Source organism: Lepus europaeus, chromosome 21 (assembly GCF_033115175.1).
Source record: "Lepus europaeus isolate LE1 chromosome 21, mLepTim1.pri, whole genome shotgun sequence".
Taxonomy (NCBI): domain Eukaryota; kingdom Metazoa; phylum Chordata; class Mammalia; order Lagomorpha; family Leporidae; genus Lepus; species Lepus europaeus.
This window is the reverse complement of record NC_084847.1, coordinates 16,656,652-16,676,032: the sequence shown is the minus strand read 5'-3', so window position 1 is coordinate 16,676,032 and position 19,381 is coordinate 16,656,652. Positions and strand designations below refer to the sequence as shown.

Sequence of the window (19,381 nt, the reverse complement as noted above, 5' to 3'; positions counted from 1 at the left end):
AGGCATTTATGATGTGCCTGGTATCACATTAGATGAGGACTCAGACTCCTGCAAGAGGTCCCAGAGGAGCTAACTGATCTCAAGCCTTGTAGGAGAGATGAAAGGAGACTTGAACAGAGATACAAAAAGAAGGGCCTTAGGGTGAGAATCAAATCAGAGCTCAAAAATACCAGCCAGGAAAACAGGTGTTGTGATTAGAATCACAAAATGCTGAGAGTATGTCTAGAAGACACCAAACCAAGCCATGTATACTGTGTGATGCTCAAGGAAGTGAATTCAAAGCTGAATCAACTTAGTAACAAGTAAGGAGATGGGAAACATTCAAAGTGCTGCAATAATTAGTTATACCTTAAGCCAAGTCCAAGTTGTGCAGGGCAAGAAAGATGGCTGCCAAAGATGACGGGCCCAAGTCAGGTAAGACCTCATAAGTGCCAGGCTGAGAATTTTGGACTTTATCCTGAGGGCAATGGGCATAATCAGAAGGAGGAATTTATTGACATCAATTTATTCATATCCTTTTTTTTTGAAAGGCAGGGTGACAGGGAGAAAGAGAGAGAGAGCGGTCTTCCACCCATGGGTTCACTCCCCAAATGACTGCAACTGCTGGGGCTACACCAGGCTAAAGCCAGGAGCCTAAAACTCCATCCAAATCTCCACTTGGTGGTGGGGGCCCAAGGACTTGGGCCATCTTCCACTGCTTTCCTGGTCACATTAACAAGAAGCTAAATCAAAAGTGGGAGCAGCCAGGAATGGAACTGGCATCTGATATGGTATGCCGGCACTGCAAGCAGTGGCTTGACCCATTGTGTCACAACATGCTCCTCATGATTTCTTTTTATTTTGTGTTTAATGTTTGTTGGGAACTTGTGGTTTCTTTCCCAATCCTCCTATTTTTTTCATTGATTACTCTTGCTAGGTGGTTATCAAACTCAAATTCAAAGAACCAACTTTTGAATTTTAATTTTTTTGTTGTGTGTTTTGTTTTTCAATTCTTTGATTTCTTTCTTATCCTTGTATTTTTGTATACTTTTTATGCATTTCCACTGAAATGTAGGATCTTTTTTTCTAGATCTGAGACGAATGTCCTTGGTATTTTGATTGGGATCACATTGAATCTGTAAATTGCTTCATATGGACATCTTGATGATATTGATTCTTCCATGAACATGGAAGGTTTTTCCACTTTTTTGTGTGTCTTCTTCTATTTCTATCTTTTTATTTTTATTTAATTTAAAAAAAATTAAGATGAACGAATTAGTGTATTTCATTTATATACATTTAGAAGTATAGTGATACTTCACACTCTGCCATCCCTTCTGCCCATACTCCCACCCTTACTCTTCCTTCCTTTTTTATTCATTGTCTTAATTTTTATGATGATCTATTTTATTTATTTTACACTCATAAGATTAAATTTACACTAAGTAAAGAGTTCAACAAATAGAAGAAAAAAAACACTTTCTCAACAGTAGAGACAAGGGCTATAAGCAATCATCGAATCTCAAAAATGTCAATTTCACTCCTATACGTTACTTTTTTTGGTACTCTACTAGTTACCACAGATCAGGGATGGTATTTGTCTTTTTGGGACTAGCTTATTTCACTAAGTATAATGGTTTCCAATTTTATCCATTTTGTTGGAAAAGACAGGATTTCATTCTTTTTTATGGCTGAATAGTATTCCATACTATATATATATGGGGGGGGGGAGAGAGCGTATGTATATATATGTGTGTGTGTGTGTATATATGTATGTATGTATATATATATATATATATATATATATATTCCACAATTTCTGTATCCAGTCATCAGTTGATGGACCTCTGGGTTGATTACATTTCTTAGCTATTGTGAATTGAGCTGTGATAAACGTGAGGGTACAGTTGACTTTCATATGCTGATTTCTTTTCTTTTGGGTAAATTCCCAGGAGTGGGATTGTGCTGGGTCATATGGTAGGTCTATTTTCAGCTTTCTGATGTATCTCCATAAGGTCTTCCACATCAGCTGTACTGGTTTACATTCCCACCAATAGTGTGTTAGGGTATTCTGTCCCCTTCATCCTTGCCAGCATTTATTTTTTGTTTTCTGTATGAGAGTCATTGTGACTGAAGTGAGACGAAACCTCATTGTGGTTTTGATTTGCATTTTCCTTTTGCTGTATCCCATTAGTTTTGATATGTTGTATTGTCATCTTCATTAATTTCCGGGAATTTTTTGATTTCTTCTATGACCCACTGTTCATTCAGGATCATGTTGTTCTATATCCATGTGTTTGCATATTTTCTAGTGATTCTTAAGTTGTTAATTTCCAGTTTCATTCCATTGGGTATAAGAAATATACGTGAAATTATTGTAGTTTTTCTGAATTTGTTAAGACTTGGGGTTTTTTTTTAAGATTTATTTATTTATTTGAAAGGCAGATTTACAGAGAGTCAGAGAGGGAGGGAGGGAAGGAGGGAGAAAGAGAGAGAAAGTCTTCCATTCGCTGGTTCACTCCCCAAATGGCAGCAATTTCTGGAGCTGCACATATCTGAAGCCAGGAGCCTCCTCCAGGTCTCCCACATGGATGAGGGGGTCCAAGGACTTGGGCCATCCTCCACTACCATCCCAGGCCACAGCAGAGAGCTGGATCTGAAGTGGAGCAGCCAAGACTCAAACCAGCACCCACATGGGATGCCGGCACTGCAGGCAGAGGCTTTACCCACTGGGCCACAGCACTGGCCCCTAGTCTTGTTTTATGGCCAAGTATATAGTCTATCTTAAAGAATGTTCCATGCACAGATGAAAAGAATGTGTTCTGCAGCTGTGGGATGAAATGGTCTTTAGATATAAATTGGGTTCATTTTGTCTGTAGTGTAAATTAGCTCTATTGTTTGTTGTTAATTTTTTATCTGGTTGAGCTGTCCACTGATGAAAGTTGGGTGTTGAAGTCCTCTATTATTATTGTATTGGAACTTATGTCTCCCTTTGGATCTATTAACATTTGTTTATAACTAGATGCACTAACATTGGGTTCATATGCATGCACTATAGTCACGTTTTCTTGCTGAGTTGATGCGTGAATCATTGCACACTGACTTTGTCTCTTTTTTTTTTTATTAAACTTTTATTTAATGAATTTAAATTTTTAAATATTTAATGAATATAAATTTTATTTAATGAATATAAATTTCCAAAGTATAGTTTCTGGGTTACAATGGCTTCTCCCCTCCCATAACTTCCCTCCCGCCCGCAACCCTCCCCCCTCCCGCTCCCTTTCCCCTTCCATTCATTTTCAATTCTCTTTGTATACAGAAGATCAATTTAGTATATATTAGGTAAAGGTTTCAACATTTTGCCCATATAGCAACATCGAGTGAAAAAACTACCATTGGATTACTAATTATAGCATTAAATAGCAATGTACAGCACATTAAAGACAGAGATCCTACATAATTTTTTTTTCAAAATAATTAATTTTCTATGCCATTTCCATTTTAACACCAGGTTGTTTTTTTTTTTTTCATTTCCAATTCTCTTTATATACAGAAGATCACTTCAGTATATAATTAGCAAAGACCTCATCAGTCTGCGCCCACACAGAAACGCAAAGTATAAAAATACTGTTTCAGTACCAGTCATAGCATCACTTGGCTTTAGACGACACATTAGGGACAGATCCCGCATGGGGTGTAAGTACACAGTGACTCCTGTTGCTGACTTAACAATTTGACACTCCTGTTCATGGCGTCAGTAATCTCCCTAGGCTCTAGTCATGAGTTGCCAGGGCTATGGAAGCCTTTAGAGTTCGCTGACTTTGGTCTTATTCAGATAGGGTCATAGTCAAAGTGGAGGTTCTCTCCTCCCTTCGGAGAAGGGTATCTCCTTCTTTGATGGCCCCTTTCTTTCCACTGGGATCTCACTCACAGAGATCATTCATTTAGGTCTTTTTTTTTTTTCCCATGATATCTTGGCTTTCCATGCCTGCTATACTCTCATGGGCTCTTCAGCCAGATCTGAATGCCTTGAGGGCTGATTCTGAGGCCGGAGTGTTGTTTAGGACATCTGCCATCCTATGAGTCTGCTGTGTATCCCACTTCCCATGTTGGATCTTTCTCTCCCTTTTTGATTCTATCAGTTAGTATTAGCAGATACTTGTCTTGTTTGTGTGATCTCTTTGACTCTTAGACCTATCAGAGCTATCAATTGTGAGCTGAAATTGATCACTTGGACTAGTGCGATGGCATTGGTACATGCCATCTTGATGGAATTGTGTTGGAATCCCCTGCACATTTCTAACTCCACCATTTGCGGCCAGTCCGATTGAGCATGTTCCAAATTGTTCATCTCCTCCCTCTCTTTTTCCACTCTTAGATTTAACAGGGATCACTTTTCAGTTAAAATTTAAACACCTGAGAATAATTGTGTGTTAATTACTGAGTTCAACCAATAGTACTAGAACAACAACAACAACAACAACAAATACTAAAAAGGATAAAGTATTACATTGTACATCTAAAGTCAGGACAGGAGCTGATCAGTTCATTATTGCTTATAGTGTCCATTTCACTTAACAGGTTTCCTCTTTGGCGCTCAGTTGTCATCGATCAGGGAAAACAAATGATATTTTTCTCTTTGGGACTGGCTTAATTCACTCAGCATGATGTTTTCCAGATTGCTCCATCTTGTTGCAAATGACTGGGTTTCGTTGTTTCTTACTGCTGTATAGTATTCTATGGAGTACATGTCCCATAATTTCTTTATCCAGTCTACTGTTGATGGGCATTTGGGTTGGTTCCAGGTCTTAGCTATTGTGAATTGAGCTGCAATAAACATTAATGTGCAGATGGCTTTTTTATTTGCCAAATTAAATTCCTTTGGGTAAATTCCAAGGAGTGGGATGGCTGGGTTGTATGGTAGGGTTATGTTCAGGTTTCTGAGGAATCTCCAGACAGACTTCCATAGTGGCTTAACCAGTTTGCATTCCCACCAACAGTGGGTTAGTGTCCCTTTTTCCCCACATCCTCTCCAGCATCTGTTGTTGGTAGATTTCTGAATGTGAGCTATTCTCACCGGGGTGAGATGGAACCTCATTGTGGTTTTGATTTGCATTTCTCTGATTGCTAGTGATCTTGAACATTTTTTCATGTGTCTGTTGGCCATTTGGATTTCCTCTTTCGAAAAATGTCTATTGAGGTCCTTGGCCCATTTCTTAAGTGGGTTGTTTGTTTTGTTGTTGTGGATTTTCTTGATTTCTTTGTAGATTCTGGTTATCAATCCTTTATCTGTAGTATAGTTTGCGAATATTTTTTCCCATTCTGTTGGTTGCCTCTTCACTTTCCTGACTGTTTCTTTTGAAGTACAGAAACTTCTCAATTTGATGCAATCCCAAATGTTAATTTTGGTTTTGACTGCCTGTGCTGTTGGAGTATTTTCCAGGAAGTCTTTGCCTGTGCCTATATCTTGCAGGGTTTCTCCAATGCTCTCTAATAATTTGATGGTTTCGGGTCGTAGATTTAAGTCTTTAATCCATGTTGAGTGAATTTTTGTGTAAGGTGATAGGTATGGGTCTTGCTTCAAGCTTCTGCATGTGGAAATCCAATTTTCCCAGCACCATTTATTGAATAGACTGTCCTTATTCCAGGGATTAGATTTGGATCTTTGGTCAAATATAAGTTGGCTGTAGATGTTTGGATTGATTTCTGGTGTTTCTATTCTGTTCCATTGGTCTATCCATCTGTTTCTGTGCCAGTACCATGCTGTTTTGATAACAACTGCCCTGTAGTATGTCCTAAAATCAGGTATTGTGATTCCTCCGGCTTTGTTTTTGTTGTACAGGATTGCTTTGGCTATTCGAGGTCTTCTGTGTCTCCATATGAATTTCAGCATCATTTTTTCTATATCTGAGAAGAAGGTCTTCTGGATCTTGATGGGTATTGCATTGAATGTATAAATTGCTTTTGGGAGGATAGACATTTTGATGATATTGATTCTTCCAATCCATGAGCATGGAAGATTTCTCCATTTTTTGGTATCCTCTTCTATTTCTTTCTTTAAGGTTTTGTAGTTTTCATCGTAGAGATCTTTAACGTCTTTGGTTAAGTTTATTCCAAGGTATTTGATTGTTTTTGTAGCTATTGTGAATGGGATTGATTTTAGAAGTTCTTCCTCAGCCATGGCATTGCCTGTGTATACAAAGGCTGTTGATTTTTGTGGATTGATTTTATATCCTGCTACTTTGCCAAACTCTTCGATGAGTTCCAGCAGTCTCTTAGTAGAGTTCTTTGGGTCCCCTAAATAAAGAATCATATCATCTGCAAAGAGGGATAGTTTGAGTTCTTCCTTCCCGATTTGTATCCCTTTAATTTCTTTTTCTTGCCTAATAGCTCTGGCCAAAACTTCCAGAACTATATTGAATAGCAGTGGTGAGAGAGGGCATCCCTGTCTGGTACCAGATTTCAGTGGAAATGCTTCCAACTTTTCCCCATTCAATAGGATGTTGGCCGTGGGTTTTTCATATATTGCTTTGATTGTATTAAGGAATGTTCCTTCCATACCCAGTTTGCTTAGAGTTTTCATCATGAAAGGGTGTTGTATTTTATCAAATGCTTTCTCTGCATCTATTGAGAGAATCATATGGTTTTTCTTCTGCAGTCTGTTAATGTAGTGTATTACGTTGATTGTTTTGCGAATGTTGAACCATCCCTGCATACCGGGGATGAATCCCACTTGGTCTGGGTGGATGATCTTTCTGATGTGTTGTTGCATTCTATTGGCCAGAATTTTATTGAGTATTTTTGCATCTATGTTCATCAGGGATATTGGTCTGTAATTCTCTTTCAATGTTGCGTCTCTTTCTGGCTTAGGAATTAAGGTGATGGTGGCTTCATAGAAGGAATTTGGGAGGATTCCCTCTTTTTCGATTGCTCTGAATAGTTTGAGAAGAATTGGAGTTAGTTCTTCTCTAAATGTCTGGTAGAACTCAGCAGTGAATCCATCTGGTCCTGGGCTTTTCTTTGTTGGGAGGGCCTTTATTACTGTTTCAATTTCTGTGTCAGTTATTGGTCTGTTTAGGTTTTCTATGTCTTCCTGGCTCAATTTAGGGAGGTTGTATGTGTCCAAGAATCTGTCCCTTTCTGATAGATTTCCCTGTTTGCTGGCATACAAGTCCTTGTAGTAATTTCTGATGATTCTTTTTATTTCTGTGGCATCTGTTGTTACGTTTCCCATTTCATCTCTGATCCTATTGATTTGGGTCTTTTCTCTTCTTTTTTTAGTTAGTTGGGCCAATGGGGTGTCAATTTTGTTAATTTTTTCAAAAAACCAGCTCCTCGTTTGGCTGATTTTTTGTAATGTTTTTTTGGATTCAATCCTGTTGATTTCTTCTCTGATTTTAATTATTTCTCTTCTCCTACTGGGTTTGGGTTTGGTTTGCTGCAGATTTTCTAGATCCTTGAGATGACTTGAAAGCTCATCTATTTGGTGCCTTTCCAATTTCTTGATGTAGGCACCTATTGATATAAACTTTCCTCTTAACACTGCTTTTGTTGTATCCCATAGGTTTTGGTATGTTGTGCTGTTATCCTCATTTACTTCCAGAAAATTTTTGATTTCTCTTTTAATTTCTTCTATGACCCGTTGTTCATTCAGGAGCATATTGTTCAATCTCCATGTGTTTACACGTGCTCTAGGGATTCCTGAGTTGCCAATTTCCAATTTCATTCCTTTGTGGTCTGAGAAGCTGCATGGTATGATTCTAATTCTTTTGAATTTGCTGAGACTTGCTTTATGGCCTAGTATGTGGTCAATCCTAGAGAGGGTTCCATGTACTGCTGAGAAGAATGTAAAGTCCTTAGATGTAGGATGAAATGTTCTGTAGATGTCTGTTAGATCCATTTGGGCTATAGTGTCATTTAAATCTACTGTCTCCTTGTTGATCTTCTGTCCTGTTGATCTGTCTATCTCTGAGAGTGGAGTATTGAAGTCCCCCAGTACTATTGTATTGGGGTCTAAGTCTCCCTTTAAGTCCCTTAACAAGTCTTTTAAATAAGCTGGTGCCCTGTAATTAGGTGCATATACGTTGATAATCGTTATATCTTCTCGTTGAATGGATCCCTTAATCATTATATAGTGCCCCTCTTTGTCTCTCCTAACAGTTTTTGTAGTAAAGTTTATGTTGTCCGATATTAAGATGGCTACGCCCGCTCTCTTTTCATTTCTGTTGGCGTGGTATATCTTTTTCCAGCCTTTCACTCTCAGCTTGTATGGATCATTGTTGGATAGATGGGTTTCTTGTAAGCAGCAAAAGGATGGGTTTTGTTCCTTAATCCAATCAGCCAATCGGTGTCTTTTAACTGGACAATTCAAGCCATTAACATTCAATGTGACTATTGAGAAGGAGTAACTTTGCCCTGCCATTTGCCAAAGATATTTTCTAATATCTGGTTTGAGATTCCTGTGATCTTTTGCTCTGAGGTTTCCTTCCTTTACCTTCTTTCATATTGGTGACCGTGTTTCTGTGTTTCTGTATGTAACACGTCTTTAAGCATCTTTTGCAGGGCTGGACGAGTGGCGACAAATTCTTTCAATTTCTGTTTGCTGTGAAAGGTCTTAATTTCACCTTCATTCACAAATGAGAGCTTTGCAGGATATAATATTCTGGGCTGGCAGTTTTTCTCTCTTAGTACCTGGGCTATATCTCGCCATTCTCTCCTGGCTTGTAGGGTTTCTGATGAGAAATCAGCTGTAAGTCTAATTGGAGATCCTCTGAGAGTAATCTGACGTTTCTCTCTTGCACATTTTAGGATCTTTTCTTTGTGTTTCACTGTGGTGAGTTTGATTACGACGTGTCGTGGTGAGGATCTCTTTTGATCATGTTTATTAGGGGTTCTCTGAGCTTCCTGTACTAGGATGTCTCTGTCCTTCTCCAAACTTGGGAAATTTTCTGCTAGTATCTCACTAAAAAGGCCTTCTAATCCTTTCTCCCTTTCCATGCCTTCAGGAACTCCTAGAACCCGAATGTTGGGTTTTTTAATAGTATCCTGTAGATTCCTGACAGTATTTTTTAGATTTCTGATTTCTTCTTCTTTTCTTTGATTTGACTGTTTCCTTTCCTGTTCTCTGTCTTCTAATTCCGATATTCTCTCCTCTGCTTCATCCATTCTGTTTTTAAGGCTCTCTAATGTGTTTGCCATTTGATCTATTGAGTTCTTCATTTCATTGAGGTTTTTTTTCACTATCGCAATTTCCTGTTCCACTAGTTGTTTCATTTCATTTTGATTCCTCCTTAATATTTCATTTTCACGGGAGAGATTTTCTATCTTGTCCATTAAGGATTTCTGTAGTTCAAGAATTTGTTTCTGAGAACTTCTTAATGTTCTTGTGAATTTTTTGAAATCTGCTTCTTGCATTTGCTCTATCTCTTCATCTTCATAATCTTGCATTGTCATGTCTTGTTCACTTGGGGGCGTCATAGTGCCTTCCTTGTTCTTGGTAGCTCCGCTTCTATGTTTCTTGCTTGGCATGTTAGAGATAATTTGTGGTGTTTTTGTTTTTGTTTTTTTTTTCTCTCGTTATACTATGCCTCTAAGTGAGCTGTCTGTTTTGTTGGAGCCTTAGGGGCTGTGATGGGTGTGGTCAGAGGGCTATGCTTGTTTCTTGAGGTTTAAGGCTGTGTAAAGAGCGACTCTCCCAGATTATTTGCTCCTTGCTGGGACGCTCTCTCTCTCTCTCTCTTTTTTTTTTTTTTTTTTGACTTAGTTGGGAGTGGGGTTGAGGGTAGTTGAAATCTAGCCTCTGTGAGTATTCGTTTGATCTACCCCTGGGACCATACACAGCGTTTATGCAGCCCTCAATGTGTTCTCCAGTTTTGCTAAAGATACTGAGTTTGGCTGAGCTTTACATATGTAAAATCGCGGTGCTCTTTGTTTTGCTTGGTGAGTGAAGGGAGAGGCCTCTGTTCCCCCTCCCCCCAATGTCTCGGACTTCTCAGGTCTTTTGTCTTTCTTACCCTCCTCCGTTCCCGCTTGGCAAGTTAGAGATAATTTGTGGTGTTTTTGTTTTTGTTTTTGTTTTTGTTTTTGTTTTCTCTCGTTATACTATGCCTCTAAGTGAGCTGTCTGTTTTGTTGGAGCCTTAGGGGCTGTGATGGGTATGGCCAGAGAGCTATGCTTGTTTCTTGAGGTTTAAGGCTGTGTAAAGAGCGACTCTCCCAGATTATTTGCTCCTTGCTGGGACTCTCTCTCTCTCTCTCTCTCTCTCTCTCTCTTTTTTTTTTTTTTTGACTCAGTTGGGAGTGGAGTTGAGGGTAGTTGAAATCTAGCCTCTGTGAGTATTCGTTTGATTTACCCCTGGGACCACACAAAGAGTTTATGCAGCCCTCAATGTGTTCTCCAGTTTCGCTAAAGATACTGAGTTTGGCTGAGCTTTACATATGTAAAATCGCGGTGCTCTTTGTTTTGCTTGGTGAGTGAAGGGAGAGGCCTCTGTTCCCCCTCCCCCCAATGTCTCGGACTTCTCAGGTCTTTTGTCTTTCTTACCCTCCTCCGTTCCCGCGCTGGCGAGATTCTGTGGCTCTGCCTCCTCTCCCGCCGCTGCCGCTCGGCTTGTCTCGGTTGGTTTTCCACGCGGTGGGTTCCCTGTAAGTCCTCTGTGTTTCCTCCACAAGATCCGGAAGCGATTCCTCTGCAGTTTTTTTCTTGAGTTTTTTCCTGATGCTACAGTAATTCCGCTTTTATGAAAGTTTATTTTCCCAAACTAAGGCACACGTCCTCACTATCCGCCATCTTGGCTCCGCCCCGACTTTGTCTCTTTTAATAGTTCTTGTCGGCTGGTGCCACGGCTCACTTGGCTAATCCTCCGCCTTGCAGCGCCGGCACACCGGGTTCTAGTCCCGGTCGGGGCGCCGGATTCTGTCCCGGTTGCTCCTCTTCCAGGCCAGCTCTCTGCTGTGGCCCGGGAGTGCAGTGGAGGATGGCCTAAGTGCTTGGGCCCTGCACCCGCATGGGAGACCAGGAAGAAGCGCCTGGTTCCTGGCTTCCGATTGGTGCAGCACGCCGGCCGTAGCAGCCATTTGGGAGGTGAACCAACAGAAGGAAAACCTTTCTCTCTGTCTCTCTGTCTCTGTCTCTGTCTCTCTCTCTCTCTCTCTCTGTCTCTCACTGTCTAACTCTGCCTGTCAAAAAAATAGTTTTTGTCTTAGTGTCTTATTTGTCTGATAGGAGTATTGCTACTCTTGCTCATTTTTGATTTTCATTTGCCTGGAGTAATATGTCTTTTTCTATCCTTTTATTTTCAGTCTGTGTGTATCTTTAGTGGTGAAATTTGTTTCTTGTAGGCAGCATATAGATGAGTTTCATTTTTTTATCCATTTTAATTGGAGAATTTAGTCAATTTACATTCAGGGTTATTACTGATAAATAATGACTGATCCTTGCCATTTTTTCAAAAATATTCTTCATGTTTGTTTTGAATACCCTTTGTTCTTTTACTGAGAGGTTTTCTGCCTTCACAGTCTTTCACAATACTGATTATTTTTCTCTGTTTCTGTGCATAGTACATCCTTGACTATCATTTGTAAGGTTGGCTGGGTGGTGACAAATTCTTTAAATTTTTGCTTATCTTGGAACATCATTATTTCACCTTTATTTATAAATAAGAGCTTCGCTGGGTAAAGTATTCTGCTTTGAAATTATTTTTCTTTTAGGACTTGGACTATGTGTCTCCATTCTTTCCTGGCCGATAAGGTTTCTTTTTTTAAAGACTTATTTATTTAATTGAAAGTTGGAGTTACAGAGAGAGGAGAAGAAACACACACACACACACACAGAGAGAGAGAGAGAGAGAGAGAGAGAGAGAGAGAGAGAGAGAGAGGCAGAGAGAGAAATCTTCCACCTGCTTGTTCACTCCCCAGATGGCAGCAAAAGCTGGGGCTGGGCCAGGCCAAAGCCAGGATTTAGGAACTCCATCCAGGTCTCCCAATGGGTAGCAGAAGCCCAAGCACTTGGGCCATCTGCTGCTGCTTTTCTCAGGCCATTAGCAGAGAGCTGGATCAGAAGTGGGGCGGCTGGGACATGAATCAAGGTCCATATGGGATGTTGGCATGGCAGGTGGTATTTTTACCCACTATGCTACAATGCCAGCTCCTTCCTACAGGATTTATGTTTAGAAATCTGCTGTCAGTGTGATTGGGGAACCATTAAATGTAATCTGGCATTTTTGTTTTGCACACTTTAGGATATTTTCTTTTTGTTTTACTTTTGAAAGTTTGACTATACTGTGTCATAGCAAGATCTTTTCTGATCATGCCTATCTGGAGTTTTATGCACTTCCTATATTTAGATATCCATATCTTTCTCCAAATTAGGGAAGTTTTCTGCTATTATTTCCCTGAATCAGCTGCCTAAGTCATTCTTGTTTTCCCATACATTCAGGAACTCCTAAGACTCGTATATCTAGTTGTTTATGGTATCTCATAGATCCCAAACACTGTTTTCAGTCTTTCTAATTGTTTATATTTCTTTTTCCTTTGTATGATTGAAGTATTTCAAAGACCTATCTTGTAGATCAGATATTCTTTCTTATGCCTCACAAAGTCTGTTAAGATTTTCCATTGTATTTTCTTTTGACTTCTTCAGTTCTTCATTTCTGATATTTCCATTTAGTATATCTTTAATATCTCTATTACTTTGTAGAATTCTTGTCTGTGTCATGTATGCATTTCCTTATTTCTTATAACTGTTTCTCTATGTTTTTGAATAATCTGATAATCACTCTTTTGAATCACTTTTAAGGCATTTCATCAATCTTATCTTCATAGTCCAATATTAATATATATATACATATACATAATATGTTCCTTTTGGAGAATATTACCTTCTTTGTCATCTCTTGTATTTCTACATTGATTTTTTTGTATCAAGGGAACCATTTGTTAGCATCTCTTCTGAAGCCTTTGTTCTTGGAAATGTGCCTCTCTGGCTTGGGAGGATGCCTTAGGCTTTTACTGGAGTTCCAAAACTGTATGATGCCAGGGAGCTCTGGCCACATTTTTGTGGGTGGCACAAGAGTCCAGAGTGACACCCAAGTTGGGTGTGGTAGAGCTCTTTTGACTATAGTCATTAGTGGAAGGGGATGTTGACCCTGGCTGGTATGCTCACAGCCCCAGCCAAGATGAACCAGCTGATTCACTGCCTCATTTGAGCTCGTGGTGCCTATGCGCCCGAACCACTCAGGCACATAAACCTACAGAGCACATTAGTGTGACCCCTGAGACCTCTGCAAGATCTGTCCTTAGCACTACTGAGATCTCAGTTTCCAGAGTCCATCTGCGTAAGTGCCCAGGATCCCAATCACAAGCCATGTCCCTTTCAGTTTGGTGGTCTATGCACAGAGCTTTCACAGTTATGGGGTATAGGGTATCTGCTCTCTGCCCTGCGAGCTGCCCTATACCCAAAGCAAGCTGCCTGCCAATCCCTGAGTCAGGACAAAGATCAGTTGTAGTTCCACCTCAGAAGATTGTGCTGGTGCTTTGGTGGGAGGAGAGCAGAGGAACTATGTGATCTCTTTTCATGGAGCAAATGGGATGCCGAGCCCCCAGCAGCTCCTCAAATCAGACTTGAACTCAGCAGGGACTGTGGAATTCTTCCTCAGTCAACACTGCTTGTAACAGGCCATGGCAGGATCCTCTCACCTTGCCCTGGGAAGATTGTGCTTCCTGGGCAAGTCCCAGCCACAACAGTCACTGGAGGTATGCAGCCAGCTGCTACATGTCTGTCCTCTTTCCCATGGAGTCTCTGTTCTGTCCATTCTCCACTAAAGATTTCTCTCAGTCAGTTCTCTGGGAACATGATCCTTTTTTTGTTTTTCTGGTACTTTCCTGTGGCTGAAATCAGTGAGTCTTCTCACTATTCAGCCATCTTATATCTCTTAGGCAATTCAATTTAAAAATGGCTGAGACACAGACATTGATTTTTCAAAAAAAAGGATATACAAATATCCAGTAAACATATATAAGTGTACACAACATTATTAGTCATCAAATAAATGTAAATTAAAGCCACTGAGAGACACCTCTGTATATATCAAAATACTTATTGTTGAGGATGCAGAATAATTGGGAATGTAAACTGACACCTCTTCAGAAAAACTATCTGGCATTATCTCCTAAAGCATTATCCTCATATGCATGTGAAAATATATATACACTCACCCAGGAATTCTCCTTTTATGTACCACATAGCATTTCAGTCAAGAATAGACCACACAAAGGACAGTGGTACAATAGGATTTTATCACCTAGTGACATCTTAGCCGTCTTTGTAGAATGCCCCATCTTTCATCTGTCTTCCCCATTGTAAGACCTCATGAATTCCTAATTACTGTTTTTAAATTCATATTAGATGTTCCCTACATGAAGTTGTCCATGTTTTCCCTTCTTTCCATTGGGAAAAAAAATAACTGGTCTTTTCCCTACTCTCAACTCTATTGGCACCTTCTAGGCCAGAATATGCTTCATTATTAACAAATAGAATTAATGGAAGGAGCCAGTGTTATGGCAGAGCAGCTTATACCACTCTCTACAATTCTAGGATCCCGTATGAATGCCTGTTCTTCTGAACTAGCCCACCCCCTGCTAATGCACCTAAAAAAGCAATGGAAGATGGCCCCAGTGCTTAGGCTTAGACCCTTGCCACCTACATGGGAAACCTCCATGGAGTTCCTGGCTTTGGCCTGGCCCAGTCCTGGCCATTTCAGCCATTTGGAAAGTGAACCAGTAGATGGAAGATTGTGTGTGTGTGTGTGTGTGTGTAAAACACTACATTTCATATAATTTTTTTTAAAAAAAATTAATGGTATATCTTATAACGGCAGTATTTTGTAGCATCTCTTTTGATAGAACATGCTGCTTGCTCATGCTTAGGAACATAGTTTCTTAACTTTAGTAGTAGGGAATAAATTTGTACTTGAGACTTGAGGAGATACGTTGGAAGTCTCTTGGAAATGACTAAAATCTTCTGTTTTGACATATTTGAAGTTAGCCCCCAGTTTGGCCTTCCTGAGGTCATCCAGTCTAGAACCAGATGCTACATGGCATCCACATATATGATTCTTGTCTTGAAAATGCAGGATACAGTGTCCAGGGAATTATCTGGAGAATCTGAAGATGAAGATGTAGAAGATGAAAGAGACAGAGTTCTGGGGCAGCCTCTGAAATTTCTGGATGCCACAGTTATTATTAGGGAACTCATAAAGGTAATGTCACTCACTGGCCAACATATGATGTCATTAGTGTTGAGGGCTCATTGCCCTTCTTTGTGATCTGATTGTATTCTCGCAGTAGAATACAAGAGTTCTTGTGAAACTGTCTGAGGACTGTTGTCTGTAGGGGTTTGAGGTGTTGATTGTATTTGAACTGTGAGTATATTTTATATGTGTCTGTGTTGTGTTTTCTTTATTTTCTAAGATATATTTTAAATTTCCAGCCGTTTTGGCTGTGAGAAATATCTCCCTTGCAATCAAAAATGAGGAGTGCTTTGGATTGCTGGGACTGAATGGAGCTGGGAAAACTACTACCTTCCAGATTTTGACTGGAGAAGACAGTGCTACCTCTGGGGATGTGTACATTGGAGGTTTTAGCATCACCAAAAATAACATAAAGGTAAGACATGTAGTGTTTGTGATATGAGAAGCTTGATGACTTTGTAGTACAAGAAAGAGGCAAGTGGTAGGAGATCATAGGAATCATGATAAGCATTGATATTCACACTACTGATTCATTCAAGGGATTCTGGAGAGAGAAATATTTTTAAAGAAAAAACAGAGTGGACAGTGCTGGCCCGAAGCGCCAGCATCCCATATGGGTGCCAGTTCTAGTCCCGGCTGTTCCACTTCCGATTCAGCTCTCTGCTATGGCCTGGGACAGCAGTAGAAGATGGCCCAGGTCCTTGGACCCCTGCACTCATGTGGGAGACCTAGAAGAAGCTCCTGGCTCCTACCTTTGGATCTGTGCAGCTCCGGCTGTTGCGGCCATCTGGGGAGTGAACCAGCAGATGGAAGACTTCTCTCTCTGTCTCTACCTCTCTCTGTAACTCTGTCTTTCAAATAAATAAAATAAACCTTAAAAAAACAAAAGAAGAATTCAACATTTGTCAAAAAAAAAAAAAAAACAGATTACAAAGACAGTTTTGGGGCCGGCACCGTGGATCACTTGGTTAATCCTCCACCTGTGGCGCTAGCATCCCATATGGGCGCCGGTTCTAGTCCTGGTTGCTCCTCTTCCAGTCCAGCTCTCTGCCGTGGCCCAGGAAGGCAATGGAGGATGGCCCAGGTTCTTGGGCCCCTGCACCCGCACGGAAGACCAGGAAGAAGCACCTGGCTCCTGGCTTTGGATCGGCGCAGCGCCAGCTGTAGCGGCCATTTGGGGAGTAAACCAACGGAAGGAAGACCTTTCTCTCTGTCTCTCTCACTGTTTATAACTCTGCCTGTCAAATAAATAAATAAATAAATAAAATTATAAAAAAAGACAGTTTTACCCTGAAGAATGTAAGAGTATCTTTTGTGTTCTTTGAAGCTATTGGAGTAAAAGGAAAGTTCTCTAAGCAATGCCTCTAACACGTGTGCCAGATAAGATTCTGGAGCCTCCCCCAAATGAATTAGACTTGAATTCTGGCCTGGTGTTTAGGGAGCGTGGAGGTTACCACTCCATCCAAACAAGTGAAAACCTGAACAAACTGAAAAACCACTCTTTTTAGATCAGAAGAAAAGAGGGGTCACAGGGCACATCACTACCCTCAAATCTGAGATACTTAGAAGTGAATACACAGAATCACAATTTACCTGTGAGGGCTCCAATTCCTAAGCACAATCTATGGAGGGAACCAGTACCAGGGCAGGAAAACCTGAACTGTTATTGGTGAATTGCTGGTGGCTGATTAAAAGGATAGAGCATTAAAATCTCTATAGAGACCCAGTCCCTAGGAGCCCCACATTTTTGTTTTACTCCCTGGAGCTCTTCCTACTTCTCCCAGTGATTATTATAGAAAAATCCCTCTACCAACCTAAGTAGGACAGAAAAAAGAACCTTTTTTTAAAATCAAGGTTCATTTTTTAGCTTTTATTTAAGGTACACAAATTTCATCTATTTCATATATACAGATTTAGGAACATAATGATACTTCCCACCCTATCCTCTCTCCAGCCTGCTCTCCCACCCTTCTTCCTCATCCTTCTCCTATTCCCATTCTTAATTTTTACAAAAATTTCTTTTCAGTTTACTTTACACTCATAAGATTAACCCTATACTGCGTAGAGTTCAACAAATAGTACTCTTGCTCAACAATAGAGACAAGGGCTACAAACAATCATCAATCTCAAAATGTCCATTTCACTCGGATACATTACATTTTTGATACTCTATTAGTTACCACATATTTTTATTTTTTTAAAAAAGATTTATTTATTTATTTGAAGGCAGAGTTACAGAGAGGCAGAGAGAGAGAGAAAGAGAGAGTGAGAGGTCTTCTATTCGCTGGTTCACTCCCCAGATGACCACAATGGTTGGAGCTGCGCCAATCTGAAGCCAGGAGCTAGGAGCTTCTTTCCGGGTTTCTCACACGAGTGCAGGGGCCCAGGGTCTTGGGCCATAGTCCACTGACTGCTTTCCCAGGTCACAGCAGAGAGCTGGATCGAAAGTGGTGCAGCTGGGACTGGATCCGGTGCCCATATGGGATGCCAGCACTGCAGATAGTGGCTTTACCAGCTATGCCACAGTGCCAGTTCCGATTACCACATATTTTAAATATGCAGAGCATTCTGTTATTGTGTTATAAAAATTTAGAAGGAATTCTCTAATAGTAACCTAACTTGTTGGGGATTTATCAAAGCCTAAATAAGCTGAGGGAAGGGAAATACCAAAATCCAACTCACCTTACTCACTTGGTCCAACCTGAGTGGAAGGGGGGAATTTGATCATTAAATAAACTCAGTCAATGAATATAGTAATGCACATACCTTTTTTTGTGAAAAAAAAAAAAAAACTTAAAATTTGGGGCCAGCACTGTGGTGTAATGCTTTTGTAAATAGGTATACCATTTTCATTTTTAAATTATTTCATTTGTTTCATATATTGATGAGGGCATTATGATACGAAGATAACTTCATCCTATAGAAATGTATTTATACACATCTTGTAATTCCAGTACATGATAATAGCCTCCAGCTACATCTAATAATCACTGGAAGACAAGAAGTTTTTTTTTATTATTTTTATTTTTTTATTTATTTATTTTTTTTGACAGGCGAGTGGACAGTGAGAGAGAGAGACAGAGAGAAAGGTCTTCCTTTGCCGTTGGTTCACCCTCTAATGGCCGCCGCGGTAGGCGCGCTGCGGCCCGCGCACCGCGCTGATCCGAAGGCAGGAGCCAGGTGCTTCTCCTGGTCTCCCATGGGGTGCAGGGCCCAAGGACTTGGGCCATCCTCCACTGCACTCCCTGGCCACAGCAGAGAGCTGGCCTGGAAGAGGGGCAACCAGGACAGGATCGGTGCCCCGACTGGGACTAGAACCCGGTGTGCTGGCGCCGCAAGGCGGAGGATTAGCCTAGTGAGCCGCGGCGCCGGCTGACAAGAAGTTTTTTGTAAAAAGTGTATGGGGATGGAGGAAAACACCCTTGGAACAATGGACTAAAGAATTTTGAGTCCTCAATGTCATCCATATTTACTATATGCTCTATGTCATCCATATATACTATTAACTTACTGTTAACTTGTTGCTATTCTGTTATTTCAGATAAGGTCAAAAATTGGCTATTGTCCACAGTTTGATGCCTTGCTGGAATACATGACTGGTGAAGAAATAATGACAATGTATGCTAGGTTGTGGGGGGTACCCGAGAGAAGGATTTCCTATTATGTGAGAAATTTGTTGGAGTTGCTGAACCTGGAATCCCATGCTAACAAGTTTATCTACACCTACAGGTAAAATATTATACCATAATAGTGTTCTCATTGCAGCCAAGATTGTGGAACCACCTTGTGATTCTGCATCCCATTGACAAACAGAGGCAATGATTATGAAATAATATAATGCCCTGCCTGGGTTGAAAAGCCAGCAGTGGAAAAGATGCACTAGTACCACGTCTTCCTTTTGAGAGATAAAACTCACAAACCTTGTTTTGTTTGAATTGTAGCTATTGCATTACAAAAGAATACCTCTTCTGATCATTACACATTGTATACGTGCATTGAAATATCATACTCTATAAATATTTTCAATTGGTATGTGTCAATTAAAAATTTTTAAAGTGCACTCCCACATACCATAAATATATATATGTATATATTCTGCTCATATAATGTATTAAATTACTGTAATGTTTAGATACATATACTTCTTCCACTTTC

At 40.2% G+C, this 19,381-nt stretch overlaps 1 protein-coding gene across 1 annotated transcript in view; it reads left to right on the top strand.

The window, feature by feature from the left end:
• The window catches only part of LOC133750442 (phospholipid-transporting ATPase ABCA3-like), a 170,720-nt gene that overhangs the window by 142,546 nt on the left and 8,793 nt on the right, over window positions 1–19,381 (top strand). Inside the window, exons 27-29 of the mRNA XM_062180048.1 lie at window positions 15,110–15,235; window positions 15,447–15,641; window positions 18,768–18,955. Coding sequence (XP_062036032.1) covers window positions 15,110–15,235; window positions 15,447–15,641; window positions 18,768–18,955 — 509 coding nt within the window. The remainder of the gene's footprint in view (window positions 1–15,109; window positions 15,236–15,446; window positions 15,642–18,767; window positions 18,956–19,381) is intronic.